Source organism: Cinclus cinclus, chromosome 7 (assembly GCF_963662255.1).
Source record: "Cinclus cinclus chromosome 7, bCinCin1.1, whole genome shotgun sequence".
Lineage (NCBI taxonomy): Eukaryota > Metazoa > Chordata > Aves > Passeriformes > Cinclidae > Cinclus > Cinclus cinclus.
The window spans coordinates 9,108,145-9,133,689 of NC_085052.1; the positions used below are offsets into that span (position 1 = coordinate 9,108,145).

At 38.5% G+C, this 25,545-nt stretch overlaps 1 protein-coding gene across 1 annotated transcript; it reads left to right on the plus strand.

Moving 5' to 3' along the window:
- Positions 1-763: 763 nt before the first annotated feature.
- GPAM (glycerol-3-phosphate acyltransferase, mitochondrial) lies at positions 764-25,327 on the plus strand. The gene is made up of 20 exons (XM_062496340.1): positions 764-865; positions 2,822-2,944; positions 5,885-5,958; positions 8,820-8,933; positions 10,145-10,294; positions 10,990-11,086; positions 12,091-12,227; positions 13,493-13,592; positions 14,320-14,532; positions 14,906-15,019; positions 16,965-17,050; positions 18,005-18,120; positions 18,905-18,975; positions 20,085-20,349; positions 20,845-20,987; positions 22,050-22,127; positions 22,881-23,021; positions 23,692-23,881; positions 23,991-24,049; positions 25,211-25,327. The coding sequence occupies exons 1-20, from the start codon at positions 764-766 to the stop codon at positions 25,325-25,327; spliced, it is 2,490 nt and encodes an 829-aa protein (XP_062352324.1).
- Positions 25,328-25,545: the final 218 nt, after the last annotated feature.

The window sequence follows — 25,545 nt, forward strand, 5'->3', positions numbered from 1 at the left end:
CTTCCTTTTTTTCTTTGGCTGAGGGAGAATTATTTACTGTGTTCATTGTACTATCTAGAAAACTTTATTTTCCAAATAATAATTGAAATTTAGATTTCTTTACTGCTCTTTAATCCCACAAGACTGAAATGTCACTTGTCAGCAATGTGTTCACATTTAGAAGTTTGCTTTTTTTACGGAGCACTTATTCTTCCCAAGGAATTTGCAAACTGGTTTGACTACAGCTAGACCAGACACATAAAATATACTGTGAGATAGGATTAGGTGAGAACATTAATGACAGTTTTTGTAGATCATAGACGTCCTTGAGAAGCAAATTATGAAAGAGCAAGGTCACAGTGCAAGGGAATAGTAAACTTATGAAAGGCTCTGACATGTGTATCCGTATGGCTGCAGGGTTTAAACCATGCAGTAAAGAACAGTGGAAAATTACAAAAGCACTATAGTGACCTGTTATGGGAAGAAGAGCAGGGAGAGAAAAGTATGCAGGAAGCTGTGTTTTTATGGAAGTCAAATGTGCTGGGGTTTTTAGCATATTAAAATCATGCTGATTTCTAGCTGCAAGGAAGCATCTTTCAAGGTGAATTTTTACTGAAGGGTGAAAAAATACCAGTTTGCTAATTCATTGCTAGATGCCCATCTCTGAAATTAGGTGTGTGTTTCTGTGCATGCATATAAATATATGAATGTACAGATAAATATAATATATATATGCACATGTTATTATTTTGCAGTGTGTGATCTTCAGTTCAACTCCTGTGTCATGGATGAAACTGCTTTGTCCCTTGGAACAATAGATGTTTCCTATTTGTCCACCTCAGCAGACTGCAGCATCAGTAGATGTAAGCATTCCAGTGAAGAGTGGGTAAGTAAGAATTGGGAATCTACTGCCTGTATTTATCTTATTGTTTCTTCAAGTTGAAGGTGGAGTTTTTATTGTTATGGAGATAAAGAATATTGTCTCTCTTGCATGATACAGTTTGGTTTTAATTTAACTTGGTACATAAGGGGGAACCAATGGTTCAATTCTGTGCCAAAGAATAATGTTGCTAGAAAATTAAAAATACCCTCAAACTCTATTGATAGTCTTACAGACTTCTGGTGTGTTGTTGCTAATCATTTTGTATAGCAGTAAATGTACAGAATCCCATTCTGTAGTAGCCATAGGAAGCTTGTTGCTCTTCTGGGTAATGTAATTTAAAGTGTGCAGGTGAGAAGTAGCTTAATGCTGAAGTTGCAGAGTCATATAGGCATTGAATTTGGAGCTTTCCAAGCAGTCCAGGAGGCAGAAAAAATTGGTGGATAGAAATAAGGAGCCTGTTAAAAGTCTGTGTCCTCCACTGAGTGAGTCTTGGGATTTGGAGGGGACAAAGGAGGCAGTGAGGAGAGTGGTCTGGGTGGAGCCAAAAGAGCCACTTGGGGACTGGGATGGTGGTAGCTGGTTTAGCAGCATAGGTCAGGAGGAATTAAGCATGGATGTGGAGAGGAGGAGTTTGAACTTGATACAGAAGAAGAATTGGAGACATGGTCAGAGTTGAGGGAAAGGGCAGATGTCTTGACAGCTGGGATTTCTATCTAGCTAGTTCTGTGTTCTGTGGAACAGCAAGCTCACAGTCCAAGGGGTCCATGAGAAAGTGAAATAAGGGCAGGAAAGTCAGAAGAGAGGGAAAGGGGGTTTTGTAAGAAAATCCTGGAGATGTACATAAGGGGTTGGAGAGAAGCAGAAGGAAGATGGCATTGTTACAAAGTTGGTTTGTTTTGGAGTTAGCATTAGGTGATAGAGAAGGGATTATGGCAGGCTTAGCATCTTGATACTTATTTTAGATGGAAGAGTTAGCCTTGGAATATTTGCCAGTTCATGCTGCTTGCCAAATGTGATACATGCACAATTTAGTTTTTAAGCATCTTAAGCATTGCTTTTGACTTTCTGGGACTTCTTCACTGGGCTGAGTATGTGATGGTCTGTATTTGTGTCTTCCAATCTTGGTTCTACCCTGCTGCTCTGCCACTTAAAAGTTCTCGTTTAAACAACATTTTTGGTTTGGTTTGTTTCTGTAACTTCTCTTTTAATACTGGAAGTAACTTTTGTGTCAATAAAATATGTGGTTTAAAAATGGCAACCCAGTTCTCATTCTCAGGCAAGCGATAATTCAGTAGACTTTAATGGAAACAAGGTATTTGAAAATACACTTAACTACAATTTTTGCATTATGTCCTAACAACAGAGATCGAGTTCTGTGAATGCAGTTCCTCTGGTGGTTTTTTTTTTTTTTTTTTTTTTTTTTTTTTTTTTTTTTTTTGTTCTGTAATCTTTATATTGACGATGTAACTTTGGAGAAGGCACAGGGGTTCCTTCTTCATACCACTCTGCATGAAACTGGTGAAAGTACTTGCAGTGTCCATGGAGTTAATATTTTGGATACACTGAGTCTCCTTGCAGTTTTACAGGGTGATATTCAGTTGAACCTTAAGATACATTGCTCATATTGCAAGCACCTTTACATTATTGACAATGTAGTGTACTGTTATTTTTTTTCTATTTTCTCAGCTGGCAGATTCTTTAGTGTTTCTTAATTACAGTTATCATTCCATTTGAAATTTTGTGTGTCAACCCATGCAGCAGTGCGTACTTAAGTACAACACTGAGATTTTGCCTTTTTTATTTTTTAAATTTTAGAAAAATGTTGGAAAAAAATTGTGCTTTATGTAGCTGAGGGGTAGTTCTTTGTGTGTGTCTGGCAACTCCTCTTCCTCAAAGCTTTCTCATACAGAGTAGAACACATATTTCTGCATATTTACACAGTGGTCTTTTGTTCTGCAGGGAGAGTGCAACTCTCGTCCCACTCTGTTCCGATCTGCCACTTTAAGATGGAAGGAGGCTCTGCTGAGCAGGAAAAGGCCATTTGTGGGACGATGTTGCTATGTATGCACTCCCCAGAGCCGGGTAAGAAGATTACTGAATGGATTACGTTTGACAATAATGCATAGTTGCAGCATAGTGAAGTTGCAGTAGTTTCCTTGCTTTCAGAATTAAGGTCACAATGTCTTTACTCCATGAAAACTGTGCTATAGTTTTTATACTTTATATATATATCTGCTGTTGTTTTTGCTTACATTTAATTTGTCATGGAATTACATGGTGGCATACACCTGTTTTGATGCTTTGTCTCCCACCTCTCAGTGCAGACTTACTCCTTGCACAAAACTCTCCAGAGTTATTACTAGGAAATGGGATAGCAAAATTTTCTGGTGTGTTAGATTAATAATGGGAATTTGGAGCATATAAAAGTGTGAAAATTTGCTTTTAGGACACCTTAATTCTATCCACAGAACAAATACAGTTTGGAAGTTGAGCAGTATGCTTCCTTTCCAACATGCTCACTCCTGTACTTGAGAGAACAAGTTAATTTTCTACACCTGGCTGATTCCTTGCCTCTCTGCTGAGCCTGGAAACAAGGACTGCCAGTTGTGATGTGGGGATGTTTGTCTGCTGGGAACAGTGTCAAGATGGTCGCTCTAGAGAGGTTGTGCAAGCTGATTTAAAATGTGAACTTTATTGAACAGCATTGGGCAGGCTTTCTGTAAGCTCAAGATGCAAAATGCTGATAAATGGCACAGTAGTTTGCAAACAGTTCATAATGTAATTTGGCTATGTGTACACGCCAGGCTTTATAGATTGCACCCAGTTACACTGTCATTGGCTGGGCTAGAGGGAAAATTTGCTTCTTCCTTTGACCAAAGAGAAATTGCTATTGCACTCTGTTCTTCTGCTAGAACAGAAAATTGCAGTAATGACACACAAATGTGGTATAGAAATCCAAATGTACTGTGTATGATACGGGCAACAAGACAAGCAATTAGATAAACTGAGACTACTTCAGACAGATTAGTCAAGTGTTCTGACTTATGAAAAGGTGTGTATGAATCCTCAGTTTAGGGCTTTATACATTTAGTAATTAGCCTGCTAATAATTAGGCTGTTACTCTCAAAACGGCAATTACACTTTAGAAATAAAAATCTTGTTCTGTATTTTGTCCATTTAATAAGAGACTAATTAACTATCCTGAGATCCCACTGAGGAAACGGGCATGACTTACCAAGCCCTTTGTTGACTTCTGTAAGTTAAAAAATGCCATCCTTGCACAGACAGTAACAAAGATAATCCTCTCATTAGATTCCAAATACTTTTTTTTGGAGCTGCTTTTTTCATTATTTTTCTTAAAGAAAATGATTTAATGAGGCAAATTCTTAAAGTGTGCTGCCCAAACTAACAACTTGCCAATACTGAGAGTGGGAAGTCTTGTTTCTCCCTCTCGTTTTCCTTCCTGCTCTCTTAAGGGCTGATCAAGTTCACTAACCAAGCAGAAGACTACCTGCTTTATTCATTTAGTCTATGTTAGTTTTTGTCTTGTCTGCATGAAGTTGGGACATTAAAGGGTATAATGAATGCTAGAGGTGCTGTAAGCTTAAGAGGTAGGTGAGGTGTAGAGATCAGCAGGAAAGGCCAGGATGTGGTGGTGGGAGCTGGACTTCTTTGTGTGCAGGGAGATCCTCTATTGGCTCAGTTGGTCTGACAGAACAACATGCTCTGCCTGACACAGGATGGGAGAAGAGTTAAATAAGGAAAAGCTGAAGTATGACAGTACCACTGGAGGATGAGTTTCATAGTGAGGTTTAAGCTGACGCTTAAAGCACTGGTATAGATTGGCATTCCGTGGTACTTGGTTGCTGATTAAACAGTTGGGAGACCAAGAACAAGTAATTTTGCTTGTCTTTGCCAGAAGATGTCATCAGCTTATAAGATCCACAAAAATTCACCAGAATGGTTACCAGTGTAGTCAAAGAAATTAGCAGAATATTGAAGTTTCCTATTATGACCTTAGAACAGTTGTACAGCTGTGCTTTACCAGGGAGCAGAAGACTCTCTGCTCTCACTGTAGCATATAGTTTCTACCTGATTTGCAAATAAAATAGGACAGTCATATATTTTAATTTTGTGGCAAATGATGTGTCCTAAACAAAATACAAACAAATGACTCCTACCTGACCCCCATTGTAGAATTGATAGTGAGGCTGTTGTGCAGCTCTGATGTTGCTGGTGACTATCCTTCTCCTTTGCTGTCCTTTTTTTTGTCTTTTTGATATGTATAGTTCCAGTAGTTTTAGCTGCAGTTCACTGCTGGCAAGGTACCAGTTTTATAATTATGTATCATTTGGGTAGAAAGAAATCAGCCACTTGGCCAAGGTATTCACTTGGACTATGGAAGAGTAGAATTTAGGTCTTCCTGCTGAGGAATATTTGTTATGGAAGTGCTCCTAAACTCATCCCAGTTAATAGCTTGGCATAGGGAGTCTAACAAGGCTCTACAAGGCTGGACTGAGTTTGTTGTTCAGGCAGAGCAGGAATGTGGAGATTTACCACCTAACCATGGATGGGTATCCTGACCTTTGGGCTGTTTGTTACATGATGCTTGATCTGCTGGAAAACTGGATGCTACAGACTGAGTGTCAAATACTTGCGGTTACACTAATGCTCAGTGTGGCTTAATAAAGTTCTGTGTTATATACAGACAAGTCCTGGTTTATATTACATCAGGATCTGATGAAATGTTGTGGCTTGAAGAGCGTAACCAGTACAGCCACACAGTAAAGCCTGGAGAATGCTTTGAAAGTATTGCACTTGGGAATAGTGATTTGAATTCCATTTTCATTTTAGAAGTTTGTTTGCTGTATAGGCAGGTTCAACATTTCTCTGGTTTTGGCTTTGCTTATAATACAAATGAAAAACATTGCATTGTCTTAAATGTTGTGATGAATGTAACAGACAAAACTATTTTTATGTAATGAAATAGTCCATCAATCTTTCTTTGTCTTGGTTTCACAGGATAACTTCTTCAATTCTAGTATTCCTTCCTTGGGTCTACGTAATGTCATATACATCAATGAAACACATACGAGGTAATGTAGCAAAGGTTTCTTTTGCTTTTACAATTCAATGTGCTCTGATTTTATGACAGAGAAATCTCTGTTATGGTCTGGACTGAGTTGATATATATTGTGGTCCTAAAATGCATAAATTTGGTGCTGACTTCAGTAATGTGCTTGTTAAATCTGCCTGTGTGTATTTGGGAACTGGGCAAAGTCCTTTGGGGTTATAGACAAGGAGTGTAGGGGTCAAACCTGTTTTACAAAAAACCCAGAATTTTTTTCACAAAAAAATTCTTTCTCCTTTTGTGCAAATGGCAGCATCTGTAGCATAATATGGAGGGGACCTGACTTATTTCCTTATGTAGAATGACTTCAGGCTGCACCTTAATTTACTGGGCAGATCTGGCTCACAATTTAGGTGTTGACTATTACCACTTATGGCAAGTAAACCTGAATATGTCTTAAGAGTCTGTCTCTTCTCTGCCTTAGTGGCAGAGTGCAGCTTCTGAAAAGTACAGTATAAATGAAAAAGAATCTAAGAAATGAAGATGTGTCTTTGTGCTATTGAAATCATATCTTGTGTTCTGGGATGAAGATACTGGATTTGCACAAAAATATTCTGTTCTTTGGAAAGTTAGTAATGCTTGCTAAGTTTTTTTTTACAGTAATCATTAGCATAAGCAGGTCCTGCAGTGTTTATTGTAGAGTCAGAGCAAACAAAGAAAGGCCAGCAGCCTGAAAGAAATGAGCCAAAGTGTCTGAGTGAAAGAAAGGCAGCATTGTGTGTGCTTGAGAGGGAGAAAGCTAATGTTAGAGGCTGTTCTTTATTAAATTTGAATTAATTATGGATTTTTTAAGAGTTGAGCTTGTAGTTTAGAATACAGTAAAATAACAGAAATACTGTTTAACTTCTTAAAATGAGTTTTGAAAGTCTAATGCTCGAATGGTTTTGGATGGCCAAAGTTACTTGAATTGGAAATAAAAGGAGAAAAAATATAGGTTAATGAATTATTTTGAAATAAACACATCTAGCTCAGAATAGCGAGAAATACAGTGTCATTATAGTGTGAAAATGGACAATTTTAAATGAAGTTCTGAGGTCTCATGGGGCTACACAGTCACAGTTTTCTGGCCTTAAAGCAAGTGGGATTCTCTGACTGCCTGCAAGCTGTAACTGTATTGACAGCCTTTATCTGAGGTACAGCTGCCAGTTCTGAATGTCTTTTGACTGGTCCATTCTGTCTCGTTTTTGTCTTCTTTCATTGCTACATGATCAGAAAACAGATGTTTCCAATTAAACTACATTATGTCTAAGCTGTAAAATGAATGTAGAAGCCTTTATATCTTGACAGATCTCTGCGATAGCGGAGATCTGATATTCTCACAGTTACAAAAAATATTGTTGTCAGAAAGAAGCATATCCTTATCTTTGCTTTCTAGAAAAATTAGTAAGGCTCTCAAAGAGAAGGGGGTTAAAGGAAAGAAGTAATTAAAACATAGTCACTAGGTTTCTTCTCTGACAGCACAAATAGGTGGTCTGAATATTTCTGTAATCATTCTGTGCCACTCTGTGCTCATGGCACATGCATGTGCACCCATCTTAATTACAGTGCACTCAAGGGCTTTGGCCTTTGGCAGTGTAAAAGTTCTGTCTCATCTTTCCTTGCTATTTTTAACACATGTATAAATTTAATGAAAGGTGGTAGGGAGGTTTAACAGCCAGGATCAGTAACTCAGGTGATGACAGCAGGAGATGTTGGCAGTGTTACAGCCTGGAAACCACCATGAGCTTTGTCACCCACGTGTCTGTTTGGGACGCTCACTGGAGCAGCAGCCAGGCGTTGCACCAGCAGGCCTCAGGACAGGGATTTTGCATAGTACTTACTGCTCTGGGCTTAGGAATTGCCAGAATTTAATTTTTCATCCAGCTGTTAATTCTGCCCCATCACATCAGCTCTGCTGTTTGGGGGTCCCAGGTGTTTGGTCTGTGTAAATGGTGGCTTGTCCATTGCTGGCCTGGTAAATGAGGGAGGTGAGGAATAGTGATGAGTATCCAATGTGGGGGATGGGGTGTAAGCTATTCCTGTGTCACATGCACCTTCTGTGATGTTTGATATTCCAAATAACATTTTCTCAGGTGATTTCTGCTTGTATGATTGAGAGAGTAGAAGACAGGGTTAATTTAAAAAGAAGGGACTGTGTTCATAAGTTGCCTTAAACACTTCAATTTGTAGTGAGATTTACTGATTATTTTGTGGTTGTACTCTTGCTTAAACTTTGGTGGGAGAAGGTATGGAGAAGACACATAGGACTGAGTGTTTGAAAACACTGTAAAGGAAGAAAAGGTAACTAAGAAAGTGGGTTTAGTTTTGATGGCTAAACCACGTATTTTCAGAAGTGTTTGTGAGAGTTTAGCCTGCACTTACATGAGCAGCTTTCCCAAGAGGACTTGGTGTTCCTTGAAGAAGTTGACAAACCTCTTAGCTGGATATTTACTTTGCTCAGTGGAAAGGGGCACCAAATTGGAAATCAACACTTTTGTCATCTCTGAGCTGGCGAGTTGGTTCCAGGGGGCAGACAAAATGTATATACTGGTTTGTTCACTACATTCCTGGGATTCTGGGGATGTTTTAAGGCCAGTGTCACCCTGAATTGAAGGGATGCAGACCCCAGTTGGCTCAGTTGTTTTGTGCTATACATCAGTTGTTTCATCTGTAACGTGAAGATATTGGCAATTTACTAGAAGATACAGAAGCTTTTAGACAGCAATTTATAAAATTTTACTTACTTTTTTCTTCTTAATTCTATTCCTGGTTGTTTTTAATACTACTTTTTTTTTTGGCAGCAAAATATTTTGAGGATCACACTAAAATGCCCTTCATATTTTGTAGGTACAGAGGGTGGCTTGCGAGACGCTTTTGTTATGTCCTTTTTGTGCAAGAGAGGGATGTTCATAAGGGTATGTTTGCCAAGAATCTGACAGAAAATGTGCTCAATAGTAGCAGGTAAGATGACACAAAAATAACTATTTTTTTAAATTACTAGCACATTAAAATATGCCTTAATTTTGAAACTGCAAGTTTCGAAAGTCAGACTATTTAAAACACTAGAAGATGCAGTATCTTTAGCACAGCCTTTCAGGAATGTAGCTTGCAATTTCTGCTGTAATAGTAAAAGAGGGGAGTTTAAGGATTACAAGTCTCTAAATGAATGGAGTGTGGTGGGGGAACAGCAGACAGTGCACAGAAAAATAAATTGCTACATGAGGGCTTTTCAAACTTCTGTTTCTCTAATCATGTAAATCTACCACTGAAGTCAGAAATTGTCAGTGTTTCAGAAATAGTAGGAAAGCAGCATTTTGGAGTACCCCCAGTGTACACCTGGAGAGTGCAGCAAAAAATGGGAAAAGGCTGTAGAGTGGAGTACCCAGCCTTAACTTTGTGGAGCTTGTTTTCTGTTTCATATGCCTCATTTTAAATGGCATCTTGAACCCCTGATCAGCTGTTCAGGTATCAGTTTTCCTTGGCACAAAGAAATTCAGCCGCATGCTTGCTCCTTGAGGCTACTCTTGTCAGAGGGCACACACTGCCTACATTAACATTCCTAATTCTGCTGAATTTTTAAAGCTCCCATCTGTAGATAATGGTGTTGCTTTTGAAAATTAAAGCAGTCTGTGTTGTGCTACAGTCATGTTGTTTTAAAGCTACTTATTGTCTCTTGGGTATGTTTTAAAGGGGGAAAATAGCCCTTATAAATTTTTGTTGGACTTGTGAAACTGAAAATTCAAGGGCAAAAATAATCTAGAAGTTCAAAATAGCAACTGCATAAATCTGTCTGATGAGGTAAATGAAATTGCTGTGGCAGGAAAAAGAAAACATTAACAAAAAGAGATTGCATCCATTCCCCTGAATTGTTAACTTTATTAAGCATTTCAGAAGATTGGCAGTCACTAAATATTAGTACCTGTGAACTGTGTACATACTGTTTCATGTAGTCACCTTTGAGCCCATTCAATCATCACGTGCCTCTTAAATTACAGCTTATAAAACTGAATTAAATTTAATGCATTTGCAGTACACAGTTGTTCAGTGTGGATGCTTTCTATGTTCACAAGTTACTTCTGTAACAATACATAGCTCATTCTGAGCTGTTGTTGTCTGTGTCTTAGACTCTTTTGTTGTGGGGCTGTCTCATAAACTTTTGTTTTTAATGTTAGAGTCCAGAAGGCCATTGTAGATGAAGCTTCTGAACCAAGTACTCCAGGTAGCTTTGTTCAGACAGATCCTAAAGCTATCAACAAAGTGAAGAAAAAAGCTAGGAAAATTCTCCAGGAAATGGTGGCAAATGTGTCACCTGCTTTAATCAGGTAAGAAAATCTATCTCCTTGATATTGTCAGTAAGTGGAAGGATGGACAGACTGCCTAATACCAACAGAGCTTGTAACACTTGATGCAGAAATAACAATTCTAAAAATACATTATTCACAAAAATTCCCTTTTTAATGTTAGCTAATAAAATAGTAGTTATTCTTCATTTTCAGATGCAGCAGAAATCCTCTGCCTTTCAAAGGAATGTATCTTAAGATAAGATTAAATACAAACTTTTCTCCCAAAACTCGTTTCAGTGTTAATGCTTGGACCAGTATTGGCATCATTTGTTACTTCAGGCTCACAGGGACAAGAGCAGCTATCTGCAGCATCATAGACTGAAAGACAATTTTTCCATTAGGCTATTCAATATTATGATTTTTATATATAAATATCTAAGGGAGAGTCTTATTTTGGATAAAATCTTCTGTGGTGTCTGCATTTGGTACTAAGGAGGATTTTTGTCTGTCATATTCCTAGTTCACAGCCTTCACTGAGGTTGATACAAGATTAGTGTCATAACTGCAGGAGGCTGAAATTTGGCTACTAACTTGTTTAGCAATTGCCTTTTATAGTAACTTTGTTTGAATATAGGTTATCAGATGAACTGATTTTGTCTTTAGTCTTACAGAAGCAGTATAAAACAGAGGCAGAAATAAATGAAGCTTTTTGAGTTGTGTTTGTTTTCCCTTAGGTTGACTGGCTGGGTGTTACTGAAGTTGTTTAACAGCTTCTTCTGGAATATCCAGATCCACAGAGGTCAAATAGAAATGGTCAAAGCAGCAACAGAGGTAAGGGAGGGTGGGAAAATCCAGTAAGGTAGATTTCTGAAGTAGTTTCTAATAATGTTTGCAGCACTTCTCTTTTTGTGAGAGTTCTGCTAAGTCTGTATGAATTGTGATTGTAGGTAGAACTCTTTCATATCTGAAATACAGTAAGAACACTATGTAACAGTGTTCTTAATTAAATATATGCTCCTAGAGTTATGCAACCTAAAATACTCTGTGTGCTCTGGGCTTACCTTTGATTCAGGATCAAATTTTAACTATCAGGCTGAGTGATTATCTCAGATAACCTTGCATCCAACATAATTTCCAGTTTTCTGAGCTGAGGAAGCCAGCAAATGAATTATTAGATTTAGTCAGGACTTTTCACTTTTACTGTGATTTGGAATAAAAACTTTTGAGAAAAAACTTTTGCTATTTCTTATTAGCAATCTGTTTCCAGTTTTTCAACATCCCTTGAAATGGTCAGACCAACTTCAGCATGCTACCATTTTCTGTACACTCAAACGAATGAACTCTTCTTGCAGGATTTACCTTGGGAATATTGATTAGATAAATGAAACAAATAGAAATGTTCCTATTCTTTTCTGGGGTTTTTCTTGAATACTGTGTTTGGGAAACCCACTATTCATAAATCCTTGCTAATATCTAATAGAAATACCAGTACTTTGGTGGCAGTGAGGATTTTTCCACATCCCTTTAATTGTTTGATTAGTGTCTCAACACTGTGACTCTGAAAAAACTGGGAGATTAATCATTGTTAATGTAGTGGATACAATTAAAAACGACAGTCCATGAGAACTAAGGCTAAGGACAAATTGACTAAAATGTTCTCATTGTCCCAGCTGAAGGAAAAAAGGAGTAAACAAACTCAAGTTATGGTAACTGGAAAATACAGTCAGATAAGATGATGCTACCAATCTCAACAGTGGGTTTAAGAAAAGGAATAATAATTCCATGTTTCTTACCCAGCTGAATTGTTTCTTTTTTTTCTTTTCTCCCCACCATAGATGAATTTGCCTCTTATCTTTTTGCCTGTTCACAAATCCCACATTGACTACCTGCTTCTTACATTCATTCTTTTCTGCCATAACATCAAAGCACCCTACATAGCTGCAGGGAACAATCTCAACATCCCCATCTTCAGGTAATAACCTCTCCTTATTTGAAAAAACACTGAGGTGGTGGGACCTGACCTGTTGCACAAAATGTCCAAGTGTAAAATTACCTGACTGTTCTTGGGCCATCACATAGAACTTTTTGGTTCCTATGACATGTTCAGAGAGGGAGCATCACAACATTCATCTGGGAAGCTCTGTTACAAGCTTACTAGGGTGAGGAGAAAGAACATGGCTTTTTTGGAGTCTCCGAGTGGTTAGGTAACTAAGGAAAGATGATATGGGAGAAAGAGTTGTGAATGGATAGCTCTCCATGCAGTTCAGTGAGCTGGCTAACAAGCAGCAACAGTACCGGGTGAATAATACCTTGTGGAAAAGTATTCCGCTTGAGTCTGTGTTTAACTTGTATTTCTGGTGGCTGAAGAACCTGAAGTAGGTAATATTTTGCCTTTGAGACAGAATTCGGGCATATTTGATATCTAAAAAACCACTAGACACTACAGGAAATGGTGGGGAAAGAAGGGGAGTTACCTTGACTTTGAGGGTGTTTTACCACCAGTAGGTGCTGGTCTGTCATAATCCAGTGAAAAAGGCATTCATACTAGTTATCAATTAGTAAGCTAGTTCCTAAGGACAGCAGAATAAAGAAAGTTCAGCATAGATAATCTAACATTACTTTAGGCACTGGGTACCCTGAGTTCTGCAGCATTCAGCAGGCCCATGATCCACACATAGCACCCTGTCTGCAGAAAGTGGTGTTCCTGTTTAGTCTTTTGAGCCAGTTAAGGATTTTCTTACAAGGAAACAACCCTACTCACCATTGCTTCTGTCAAGCAGAAGGGATGTCCTCGTGAGAACTTCTTGCTGCCCTATGAGATAAATGGAGGACCATGCAGGTGGTATAATTGCTGGTGCCTAGTGGGAGCTGCCTGCAGATTGCTTCAATTCAGCTGGCTGAGCTGATTCTGCAGCACACCATGGGCATGCAGGCCATGCAGTCCGTGCAGGACAGTAGGGACTGGGGCCAGCTCAGGTTAACTCTTATATGGGTCACCAGCATCTCAGCATGCAAGAATCTCGTGGTCAACGGCCTGTCAAGGCAGTGAAATGCATCAAGACAGTGAAATAGAGAAATACTTGTGTAGTCACATCATGTACAAGTAGTGTAATACAGTTTAGTCTTTAAAGATGTCAGTTATTTGAATCCCTGTTGTGTGCAAGGAATTATTTGTTGGAGGTGTAGTAGTTTCCCACAAAATGAAATCAACGAGTATAATCCTTCTTTGTTGTGTAGCACATTGATCCGCAAGCTGGGAGGATTTTTCATCCGTCGGAAGTTGGATCAGAACCCCGACGGTCGTAAGGATTTCCTGTACAGAGCTTTGCTCTACGTGGTGTGTATTTCTTGTCTGTCTTTCTGTAGGTAGCTTTTCACGTGGGTGGCGAGTGGGAAAGTGAGTTCCATCACTCTGGAGATGTATTTATTGCTTTGAATTTGTCTTGAGTTTCATGCTGCAAAAAGGGGATTCATTTTTGTATAACGGTTTTATTTATAAAATAAAGACAATTGCATGCTCAGCCCCTTTGAGGGTGAGCAGATAAATCTTGCATAATCCTTATGAAAGTGTGGAATTACTGCTCTCTAACTTAATTTACGCTTGTTTTACTGATGTCTTTTGTTCTGAGGCATCTCTACACTGATTGACTTAACACAATGGAAGTCTGTTCATGATGGGTTGATGTAATCCTTTGTGCCATTCAGTGTAGTAGCTGTATTTGCATCTTGGAAGATGGGGTGTGCTAGGGAACCAGAAGGAAAGATGAATGCGAATCAACTGCATCAACCATTCTTAGAGATGTTTTTTGAACAAATGTCATTATACTGCTCCTATATTCATGCAAATTCAGTTGCACATAGGTCTGGGCTTGTGTCAGGCATTAATTAATTACTGGGGTTTTTTTCCCACAAGTACTCACGCCAAGTCACGATCTTCCAATGCTTTTGAAAGGAAAAGGTTGCTAACAATATATTTGAAATATAATTGTATGCTGTTATGCATATGTATGACAATATACGATTAGACACTTACTTTTTCTCTTTTCCAATCTTTTTGTGTTCAGCACATAGAAGAATTGTTGAGACAGCAGCAGTTTCTAGAAATATTCTTGGAAGGCACACGGTCTCGAAGTGGAAAAACATCTGGAGCTCGAGCGGGTCTTCTGTCTGTGGTGGTGGATGCTCTCTTCTCAAATGCTACTCCCGATGTCCTAATTATACCTGTGGGAATCTCCTATGATCGCATAATTGAAGGTCACTATAACAGTGAACAGCTGGTAAGAGCAATCAAACAACTTGTTTTGCCTAGGGGATTTTCTGCCTATGTGCAGGAAAACGTGCTGCATAGTTCAAGGTTGTGCTAGTCCTCTGTTCCATGGTCTTGGGGTTTGTGTTGAGCCATGGATTACAGAACAAGGAGTGCTGAGGAACAGGTGACACCAACTTCTAAATGCAAATTCATGACATGGCAAGTAATATGTTCACAGGGATATCTACAGAGAAAAGTAGTTCTCTAGATGTACTTGAAGTTACAAGGTGTGTCAAAAGCTTTGGCCTTGCTTTGTCTGCTGTTTCATGCATTTTAATTGCAAACATAACCTATTAATTGCAAAGTGGAAGAAAAGCAAAACAGCCATCTATGTTTTCTAGGGCAAGCCTAAGAAGAATGAAAGTCTTTGGAGTATAGCTAGAGGAGTCTTCAGAATGCTGCGGAAGAATTATGGATGTGTCAGAGTAGATTTTGCACAACCATTTTCCTTAAAAGTAAGTTTGGTATCTTGAAGGTCTTTCTGAAGGTTTGACATTTTTGGTGTTGCAATAGTGGGACATATTTATTTCAATTTTCTCTTTGTGGGTTATCATCCACTAGCATTATGTGCATCAGTCCATTCTGGCAGGACAAAAGCATCCCTGTTTTTGATGAATGTGTGAGTCTTTGGACACATTTTTATTAAGCTGAAATAGTCTCGGAGTTTATACATTAGTTTTAGAATAGTCTTACTGGTGGGGTTCTTTGTTTAACAAGCAGTTTTTAAAATTATCCTTATACTATTTAGTAATTCTTTACATTGTAGAGACATTTGGAGTTGAAGGAAGCTGAATACTATTTTCCAGTTTAATTTAATGACATCTGCAGTGGTGGAGGAAGGGCATTTATCTCACTGGATATTTTAAACTTCTGAGCAAATTAGTAGCTATGAAAGTGTCATGGGTAATATATCATAAAAATCTGTATATTCCTTGGAGGTCATCTTTTATTATTAGTTCACAACTGTTACCTACAGTACTTCACCATATACTGTTCTGTAGTTTCTCAGAGAATGGGGTAGTGTGGCAGTATCTGCCTTTACTCTAAATTTTCTCTGATCTCTTTGCAGAATCTGCTGGTACTAATCTACATTTCACTAATCTGTATTCTGTCACAGTGTACCTTATTTTTAGTGTGACTTTAATAAGATTAAGCACTGTAACAGCAACTTACTAGAACATTATTCAAATTAATTAGGTGTTCTTTCTGCCCTACTTCTCTCAGAAAAAGCAGTAGGGTTGGAGAGCTTTGGAGGGTTCAGTTACCACAGCATGAAATTATTGTGACCAGCTGCACTGCATTATAATTAGTGTAGTAGGGAAGGATACTAATTCACTTCCAAAGGAGAAGGCTTGGGCTATTCTTGGTAGGGAGTTAGCAACTCTTCTTGGATCAGTGTAAGGAAAAGAGGGTTATCTGCCCTCTTAATCTAGTGACATGCAAATCACTCTGTACCTTCCCAGCAGCTTCTGTCAGGTCTTATTTATACTTGTGTTCCTTATTGTGCTCCAGAACAGTGATAAATGACATAAATCATTGATGTGTGCCCTAGCTCAGATTTGTGGAAGTGTAACTGTAGTTGTGTCACTGCAGGTTTTTCTAAAGCAGATGAGCTTTGGGGGTTAATTTTGGGCATCTGCAGTTCTATGAGCACAGGCTTGGAAGCAGAAGGGAGTGTGAAAGAGGCTGTGGAGGTCTTTTTAAGCAGCTTTCCTGGGAGGGAACTGTTTTCCTGACCAGCAGGTTAAGTGTCCCTTTAGTTTCCCATTCTTTACTGAAACCAAGGGAACACAGTGTCCTGAAAACAGAATAGTGTAAATTTTAACCTGTAAGAAAAGGAGTTTGGCTTTTGAGAAATTTGGATTCAGGAATTCCAAGCATGCAGTACCCTGCCTCCTTTCTGGGGGCTTTAGTTTGTGTCTTGCAACTGGAGTTTTGTACACTAGTGTTTCCTCTTGGAGAAGTTTTCTCTCCTGGAATTTGAGGAAGGCAGGAGTGAGCAATAATTACTGTCTCCATGCTGCTTCTGAATGGGTGCTAGGCTTTGCTCTCACTCATGTTAATAAAGCAGTTCTCACTAATTTAACCCTGGAGCTTGTCTCAAAGGAGTTGTTCACTGCAGGGTGCTGACAGAGGTTATGTGTTGTTTTCATTGCAAGTTTTTTTATGAAGTACAGATTCCTTGCTGTGGGAAGCCTGCTTTTTGCATAAAATAAAGTCAAAAGTGAATAAGCTGTTGAAAACTTTTAGTATCTCTGACCTTATTACTGCTTTCTTAGTGTGAGCTATTTTTAATCAGTTGCATTTTTGAATAATTGCCTTTTTCCTGGAATAGCATTGCCAGTTGAATGCAAGAGTAAGATGGAAAAAGTACAAAAAATAACGAGTCTTTTTTAACAGGAATATGTAAACAGCCAAAGCCAAAAACCTGTGCCTCCTCCTCTTTCTTTGGAACAAGCTTTGTTACCAGCTATACTTCCATCAAGGTAGGGATTTTTTTGGGGTGTTGCTGAAAGGGAGGGCAGGTTGGGATTTGTTTGTTTGTTTATCTTTTTAGTGTTCTGCATTACATTCCAAGCAGTGGTTGAACTCCCCATGAATAATCTAATTGCTTATAGAAAAGTGCAAAACTTAGGCAATTATAACTGTGCAATTTATTATAAGAGTTACATTCTTCCTGGTGAGTTCTGTTCCAATAAATTCAAGTAGACTTTTTTCCTTATGTATTTTTTTGTTTGTCTTAGTAACCTCTGTTGGTTTGTTCATATATTTTATGGAATAATTTAGGGGGGGAAATTGCATGCTTAGTGTAAACTAAAGGGTTTGGTTTTGAACCTCACAAACATTTCACAAGGTTTATGGAATAATTCCAAAGCAAATAGGACCTGTGAGTTAGTACTCCTTGTTTCAAGGAGGTGGCTGTCAGAACTGCAAAACTGTTCAAGGGTTAGTTCTGCATTTCTTACATAGATACCCATTTTAGTTGTTTTTTTCAGGAGTTATACAAACCTGTGTGGTCCTGGAGGGGACAAAGTCAGTTCTGTACCTTTAGAAAGTTGAAAGTCTATACAAAAGACCATTTCTAGTTTGTAGAGAGACTAGGCTCTGTTTTTTAGGCAAATTTGCTTTTTCTCTTGTTATCCATATTCCTTGAAGGAAAAAAGAGCAATTGGTGTTACAGCAAAGTCATGAATAGCCACAGAAAAATTTTGCAATTTTTCTTTTGGTAGTTCTATCATAGATTGTTGTGCAGTGCAAAGAAATAATCAGGGGAAGTTGGTAGAGCTTTTTGCTGGTAACATTTTCTGCCCTTACCAGACTGTAATGGTATCTTGTGCTGTGGTTCAGTTAGTGTATATAAAAAAAAAAATCAGTTTATATTACTTTGCATTTTCATCAGAATGTAAATGTCATCATGTTAATTTTAATTCTGTATTCAGATCTAATGATACTGTGGATGAAAGTGCAGAGGCCTCTCTGCCCAACTCCAGGGATATCACCAGTGAACCCTTCAGAAGAGAGCTGATATCCAACTTGGCTGAGCACATTTTGTTCAGTAAGTGTTGGAAGAGTATCACTGCTACAGAATGATAGAATGGTGTGGACAGGAAGGGTCCTTAAAGATGATTTCATTTCAACCCCCCTGCCATAGGCTGGGACACCTTCCACTGGAGCAGGTTGCTGTCAGCTCCCTGTTTGGTTTTGCTGACGGCATGAATTTTCTGTGTGGTAATGTCACACTGCCTAATTGTCTCCATTCAGGTGATCACTTCATGATTTACTTGATGATAATCTTGACAATTCTCCATCCTTTGTTTCCCTCCTTCCTCTTCAAAGTTTCATTAAACTCTTTTTCTGATCAAGTAGAAGATTTTTGTTCTGTTTGTTGGACTAGTACACTAAACTTTCTGTACTCTGAAGTGCTTGGTTGTCTACACTTAATGCTTGTCCCTTCATGTAAGGAGCTATTGGAGTGTCTTAATGGCATTATTTAAAATCACACATGAACTCATCTAGCTGCATGGAACCAGTGTTGCCAGATTTTGTAGGTTATGTGGTGTATGCTTCAGTCAGTAGATCTGTGGTTTGTGGTACCAGAGATACACAGAAAACAGTACTTACCTTAGTAAATATTTAAGTTTTATTTGGCCTTCTTAGTCCAAGTTATTTCGATTACTTTAATATTGTTTCTAGACAGACTTAATACACTTTGTATTTCATTCGGTATAGTTCTGTGTCCACATTGCTGTTATTATTTTTAAAACAGTGGGTACTGTTTGATTTGTAATGGTGTTCTGAATGTCTCAGGTGCTTAACAAGTTTATCTTGTTCACCTCTAGCTGCTGACAAGTCCTGTGCTGTGATGTCTACCCACATTGTTGCCTGTTTGTTGCTGTACAGACACAGGCAGGTAAGGCTTCTGTGCTGCTTAAATAGCCAGTCACTGCTTTGGCCTTTTTAACTTATCTAAAAAGAAAAAAAAGAGTATGGATTTTACTATTGCATGATACTGATTGAAAAGAGAGAGGTGCATTTGCATTAATAGGATTTCAGGTGGTCTGAGTGTGATATTTTAGTCAGCAGTGGTTGCTTGAACACAAGCCATTATTGATGGGATGATAATAAATGCTCATGTGGAAATAGGTCTCTGTAATTCAAAGTGTTATGCTTTTTTTAAAGATTACATGGATGTCATTTGTTGTATTAGGGTTGTTTTTTAGATCTCAAATCACTATTGAATACAGTAGAAATGGTTTCAATAATTTCCAAATAGATTTTTATCTTCCTCAGTACTAAAATACTATGTCACAATGGCAGAATGGTGCTAATGTTTACCTGAAGTGTAGTGCATGAGATTTGGAAGAAGTTTTTTTTCCTCCTCCAAGTTTGTTTTGCATTTTTTCTAAAATTCCTTTAAATCTGAAGCTTTTATTGAACATAAATTGAGAATAAATGGAAGAACATTGGTCAGTTGTATAATCCTGATTGTGGTGAGAGTGTCACCGTTCTCATCAGTCCAGTCTTCCCAATTTCTTAAAAGAGTGGAATCGAAGAAACATTTTACAATGTGATCTGACTCCATCTTGACTGAAAATAAGAAAAGAAGGTGCCTGAGGAAAAGCTTTTCCTCGTTTCAAACCAATTGTTCAGTTCTGTTAAGCACACTATTCCCAGCTAATTGATCATTCACTTTATAGCATAGGTAATGGAAATATGATACCTTTGACATGGTCTTGGGGTAATTCAGATCTCTGCGGGCTGTGAAATAAACCAAGAAGCAAAGAAAAACCTTGCATTCCCAAATAGTTCAATGGCTGTAAAATATAATTGCATCCACATTGCATGTGGACCTATTTCATCAAAACCTCAGTGAAAATCAGTTTTTCTGATACGACTGGTTGTTCTTTGGATTATTGGCAGTTAGTGTATTGTGTTTGATTTATACCTGATTATGTGGTTTACTGATAGACTCCTGTACAGAAAAAGTGTTTAACTGTGTGATTCTCTGTTTGTTTCTAGGGAACTGATCTTTCCAGACTGGTAGAAGATTTCTTCTCCATGAAGGAGGAGGTCCTAGCCCGTGACTTTGACTTGGGATTTTCAGGAAACTCAGATGATGTTGTCATGCATGCTATCCACTTGTTGGGGAACTGTGTAAATATCACAAACACAAGCAGAAACAATGAGTTCTTCGTCACTCCCAGCATCACAATACCTGCTGTCTTTGAACTCAACTTCTACAGCAATGGACTGCTTCATGTATTCATTAAAGAGGCTGTTATTGGTATGTTTTTATCAAGGAAAGACTTTCTTTTAACTCCTGAAGTCAAGTATCTGCAGAAAAATCCCCATCAGTTACTCATGTTATCTACTTTAATATATTTTTTCTCTTCCTGTTTCAACCCACAGTTACATTAACAAACAATTTTAAAGCAAACTTGTATTTTGTTTGAGGAACATTTCCATTCTTTTTTCCCCTCATCCTTTATTTTTCTTGGAAATATTTGTGTACTGGTCACTGTCATAGTCAAGGCACTATTAAGAGTTCTGAGCCAACATGGCAAAACCTGTGCTTTAGTGAGCAGTAATTTAATGAGATTTTATTTTGATCTGACATTAGTAGACAAAATAGTGGTTAAATCTGTCTTTATTCTTGGATCGCATGTGTAATATTTGACTGCTTTTAGCCCCAAAAGTGAGCAAAACAGAAGTCTGATGTATCCTTTGCCTTGAAGCCCTTTGGAAAATTAAACTTTGCCTGTGTTTGTTTCTGCTCCAGCCTGCAGTCTTCACGCGATTCAGAGCAGGAGGTACAGAAATGGTACCAGTGCTGCTTCTCCCAGTTTAATCAGTCAAGAACACCTGGTCCGAAAAGCTGCCAGCTTGTGCTACTTGCTTTCTAATGAATTCACTGTATCTTTGGTAAGTAATTGCATTAATTGTCCAGTTTTTGTTCTGCTTGTTACTTTAAAATTACAGGATGCTTTCTACAAGTGTCACAGCTCTAATCTGTTCCCTGTCAGTGCAGTGTGATGGTGGTGGGTATCAGTGGCTGTCACACACTGAGTGCCACCTGCTGCTCCTGCAGGTGCTGAAGTGGGTGATGCTGGGCTGGGCCTGGGACATTTCTGCTGTACTTTAGGCCTTTCTCGAGAAAGGCAGCATTAAGAAGCCCCCTTGGAGTTGTGGGAAGCTGAGAGAGCAGCTTCTCTAACATATTTTGTGTCATTCCTGTCATTAGATCATCACAGCTGCATTTGCATTCTGCCCAAACTACTTATTAATTTATTTATTTTACTTAAAGAAACAAAAGTCTTTGTGAGTACTCAGCTCCTATGAGTTTGCACAGGGAATAGAAATTATGTTGGAAAGTAAGGCTCCATATTCTAAAGATATCCCTTATTTGCATAGGAGTGCAGTACTCATGTTGTGCCACACCTAGTACTTAGTGGCAATTTTAAACATGGCCTGACTTTTAATGGTTACAAAACACTGACGAGAGCTGATGTTATCTCACTTTTCAGACACTGCATACTTTCAATTTTAAGTGCTAGATGTTCTTTTTTCTTATGTGTAGAAGTTCTTTAAAATTCTAGAGATTCTCTAATTAGTTCTTACATAGTATTTTTGTCTGTGTAGTAATGTTAGCTCATATACTGGAGTTCTTTAGTAATATTATCCTTCTGCTGTTTGATTATTAGAGGCTAATGAAAAGGGAGGATATTTGATGTGGCTTTCTACCAGTGGTAATGTATTTTGGAAAAATCTTGGATGTCCTAAATACCCTATTTCACTATAATTTTTTAAATGCCTGCCAGGATAAACACAAGAGTGGTGCTTTTGGATTATGCTGAAAGTTTAACAGCTTGCATAGAAGAAATAATACTGCTGTATCTAAAACACTCATACTGAGCTGGGAATGATGTTGCTGTAATGGGTATAATGGATGTGACTTTTTCATTGCATTCCTTTTCTGTTGTGCAGCCTTGCCAGGTGATCTATCAGGTTTGCCATGAATCTGTGGAAAGGCTGATCCAGTATGGCATTCTCCTGGTGGCTGAGGTAAAGTGCAGAGATACTGTAATAGTAGTGTACTGTACTATAGGTAGTTTATGCTTAGTTGTGAGACTTATTCTAAGTATATGTTGTTACTGAAAGCTTGTAACAACGTGCCCAGGACTGAGACTGCTTCATTCCTGTTCCTAAGTGTCAGACAGTTTGGTACAGTCAGCCTGTGATACTTCATGACTCTCTGTGTTACTTCATTTTTCCAGTAAAGCTACTTAGGAAGACACATATTTTTTGTACTGTCTTGAAACTTGGGATTTATTTTATTATTGGAGCCTTTTCAAATGTTGCATAGCTACATGGATTTTTAATCTCTACAGGAGTCAGGAGTCCAGATCTTTTGTTATTCTTTAATTCCTTTGCATTGATCTCAGAATTACTGTAAAGCTCCTCAGCTTGCAGTGTCAGGGCTGTAGGGGAGTCTCTGTGGTGCAGTTTGCCAGAGGTGCACAGTACAAAGAAAGCCTTAGGAGTAGAGGCAGCTGATTCAGCATATCTTTGCTTCATTAAACTTATTTTTGTGCACAGTAAACAAACCTTGGCACCCAGGAGGAAGCAAGAAAAATACTCAGTCTTTTTCACCAAACATCTCTTCTGCTTTTCTCAATGCTGCCTATATTTGCCTATATTCCATTAAGTACTGGTTAATAAATACATTGATCAAGTCAGATGAGATTATAAAATAAACCTATTGCTTGCCTGGATTTGGAGTTTTACCTGTTTACCACCTTGTTCTTGAAATTTAAGCAGGATGATCAGGAGGATGTTAGCCCCAGTCTTACAGAACAGCAGTGGAATAAAAAGCTTCCTGAGCCAATATCTTGGCGAAGTGATGAGGAAGATGAAGACAGTGACTTTGGAGAAGAGCAGAGAGATTGCTACCTGAAGGTAATATTGCTATTTTTCTTTTTTTTTTTTTGGGGGGGGGGTGGGGGTGTGGTGTTGTTGGTTTGCAGTGTTAGGATTTTTGTATAGTTCAGTTGTCTCCTTCCCATGAGGAAAACAGCTGGGGAAACATAAACAATCTTTCCAGGGAGGTGGAAGAGCAATGGTTAGAGTCATGAAAGCTGATAAAGAGTCGAGTATCTTGGCTTTATTCTTTACATGCAGTCTAAAAGGGGCACATCCAGCTGGTATTTATATTCAGCCTATATTTCACTTCATAGATTACTTCTGTTGATACATTACTAGTTTTCTCAGAGCTGACACAAACACACTTTACGATATCTTGTTAACACTTAAAAACTTGTCTGTGAATGTAGGGCAGCCCTTCTGCTGGCTGCAGAACAGCATGATGTCTTTAATTTTATCTTGGGAAAACAGTAATACCCCGGAGGAGGAGGAAACAGCATTGGTCTGTGATGTTCAGTGCCTGTTTTGTCCCTCATGATAAATGTCTTCTTTTTTGCTATGCTCCCATATTGTGCTGTGCCCCCATATTTGTTTTTATACAAGTTTTTGTGCTTTTGTTTTTATTTTGTTTGCCATGTTATGCCTTGCAGGTTATTTCTGATTTCCACTGGTCTTTGTCACTGAACCTTCTGTTGCCTTTTCTTAGGTGAGCCAATCTCAAGAGCACCAACAGTACATCACTTTCCTGCAGAGGTTGCTGGGACCGTTACTGGAGGCATACAGCTCTGCTGTGATCTTTGTGCACAATTTTAGTGGTCCTGTTTTAGAGTCTGAATATATTCAGAAGCTACACAGGCACTTAATAAGCAGGACAGAGAAGAATGTTGCTGTGTATGGTATGTTAAACTGGTTTTGGAACTGGGTTTGATTAATTCTGTTCTTTCTACCACAAGGTAGCCCAAATTGAACTTCAGTTTGTTTATGTCTGGGTTTTCTCTCCTGCAGCTGAGAGTGCTACCTACAGTCACGTGAAAAATGCGGTGAAAGTCTTCAAGGAAATTGGAGTAAGTGTTTGGTGCTCAGAGCAGGCAACTGTTAAGTTTTATTTCAGTCATAAGCACAATTAGGACATTTCAAGGAATCTGTTCAGTGTCAGTTTAAAATCAGTGAATGTATCTGTGGAAATGTGTTGTGGGTTTGGAGCATTTTGATTTCCTTCAGGCTGAGGGCTGTAACAGAGAGCACAGGCTGCAGAGCAGGGCACTTCTTGCCCCTGGGATGGCTGGCTGGGGCATTAGACATTTTTATTCACAGCAAATGAAGTTCTCTGTTCTACTCTGTGTCCCTATTGAACAATATTGAAAGGCTGAGAGCATGTTTTATGTTCAGTAACAGCTAAATTTAATCTTGAAGTCTATTTAAATCTTTGAAAAAGCATTAGGTATTGAATTTTGGCTTAGCAGTGATTGATGCTCCAGAAGAACCATCCTTATACACCTTCAGTGCTCACCATGAGGAAACAGGTGTTCTTTAAGATAAACATTCAATTTTGTACTTTACCACTAATATTTAAATTATAAATCACTCATCTAGATTTTGCAAGTGAAGTGTTTTTCTTTCATCAGACTGCTATGGCTTCCTGAATGCCAGATAAGATACAGCATTATAATATTGAAAGTATTGACATTTAGGCAAAATGTTGCTGGGTATGGGTTTTGAAGTGTTTGTCTTTAAATTCTGATGTATTGAATGATCCAACAATAGTTGGCCTAGTAAAGGTGACTTCTGTAGACTCTGAATGGCTGTGAGGAAAGCACATATTGAATCCATCATTTTTCAAGAGCAGGATAAACTAGAGAGAAAAGTGGAACTAGATGATGATTGCTGCGCATCTATTATTGCAGAGCATCTGAATTCTTACTTCAAAGTGCTTACACTTTCAGTTGGATGCCTTTGCTTGTTTTGTCCCTCACTGTTAAGATTTGGCTGTTTACCATGCACTGTAATTATTTCTCAATTTTTCTTCCATAACCCCTGAAGGGCTTCAACACTGAGTGAATTCTAGTAACAGCTAAAGGCGTTGCCATCTAAGCCTTCAAGAAGTGAAAAGAAAAAAAGTTTTGTAAATGAGAGAAAACTTAGTATAGACCATAACATTTTAATCTCAGAAGAAAGGAGGTTCCTTTAACATAGTGATGCTTACATGAATTCATTCTGTGCTTCAGGTTTTCAAGCAGACTCAGCAAAGGAAAGATGTCATTTTGGAACTCGGCACTACGTTCCTACCTCAGCGCAACAGGCAGAAACTACTGGAATTTGTCATGAGCTTCATGGTGTTATAGACCACACACAGCACCTTTGTCCAGGGACATGAGGACAGGTTTTGAGACTGTGGCAAAGCCTGGGGACTTTTGCTAATCCTTCAAAGTGTAAGGTGCCACTGTCTGGGTAAGGCCTTCTCTGACTTGAACTACTGGAAGACAAGTGCCTTCTTACCTGTGCATTTATGGGTTTCTTACAGTCCCAGTCCTGTTGTAATACAGCGAAACTCAGATGACAC

Bases quoted from the DNA above. Each gene is read 5' to 3' on its own strand.
- GPAM (XM_062496340.1), top strand. From the start codon at position 764: ATGGATGAAACTGCTTTGTCCCTTGGAACAATAGATGTTTCCTATTTG. The intron at 17,051-18,004 runs GTAGGGATTTTT...TTCTGTATTCAG, and splicing joins CCAGCTATACTTCCATCAAG to ATCTAATGATACTGTGGATG. The intron at 23,022-23,691 runs GTAATATTGCTA...GCCTTTTCTTAG, and splicing joins AGAGAGATTGCTACCTGAAG to GTGAGCCAATCTCAAGAGCA.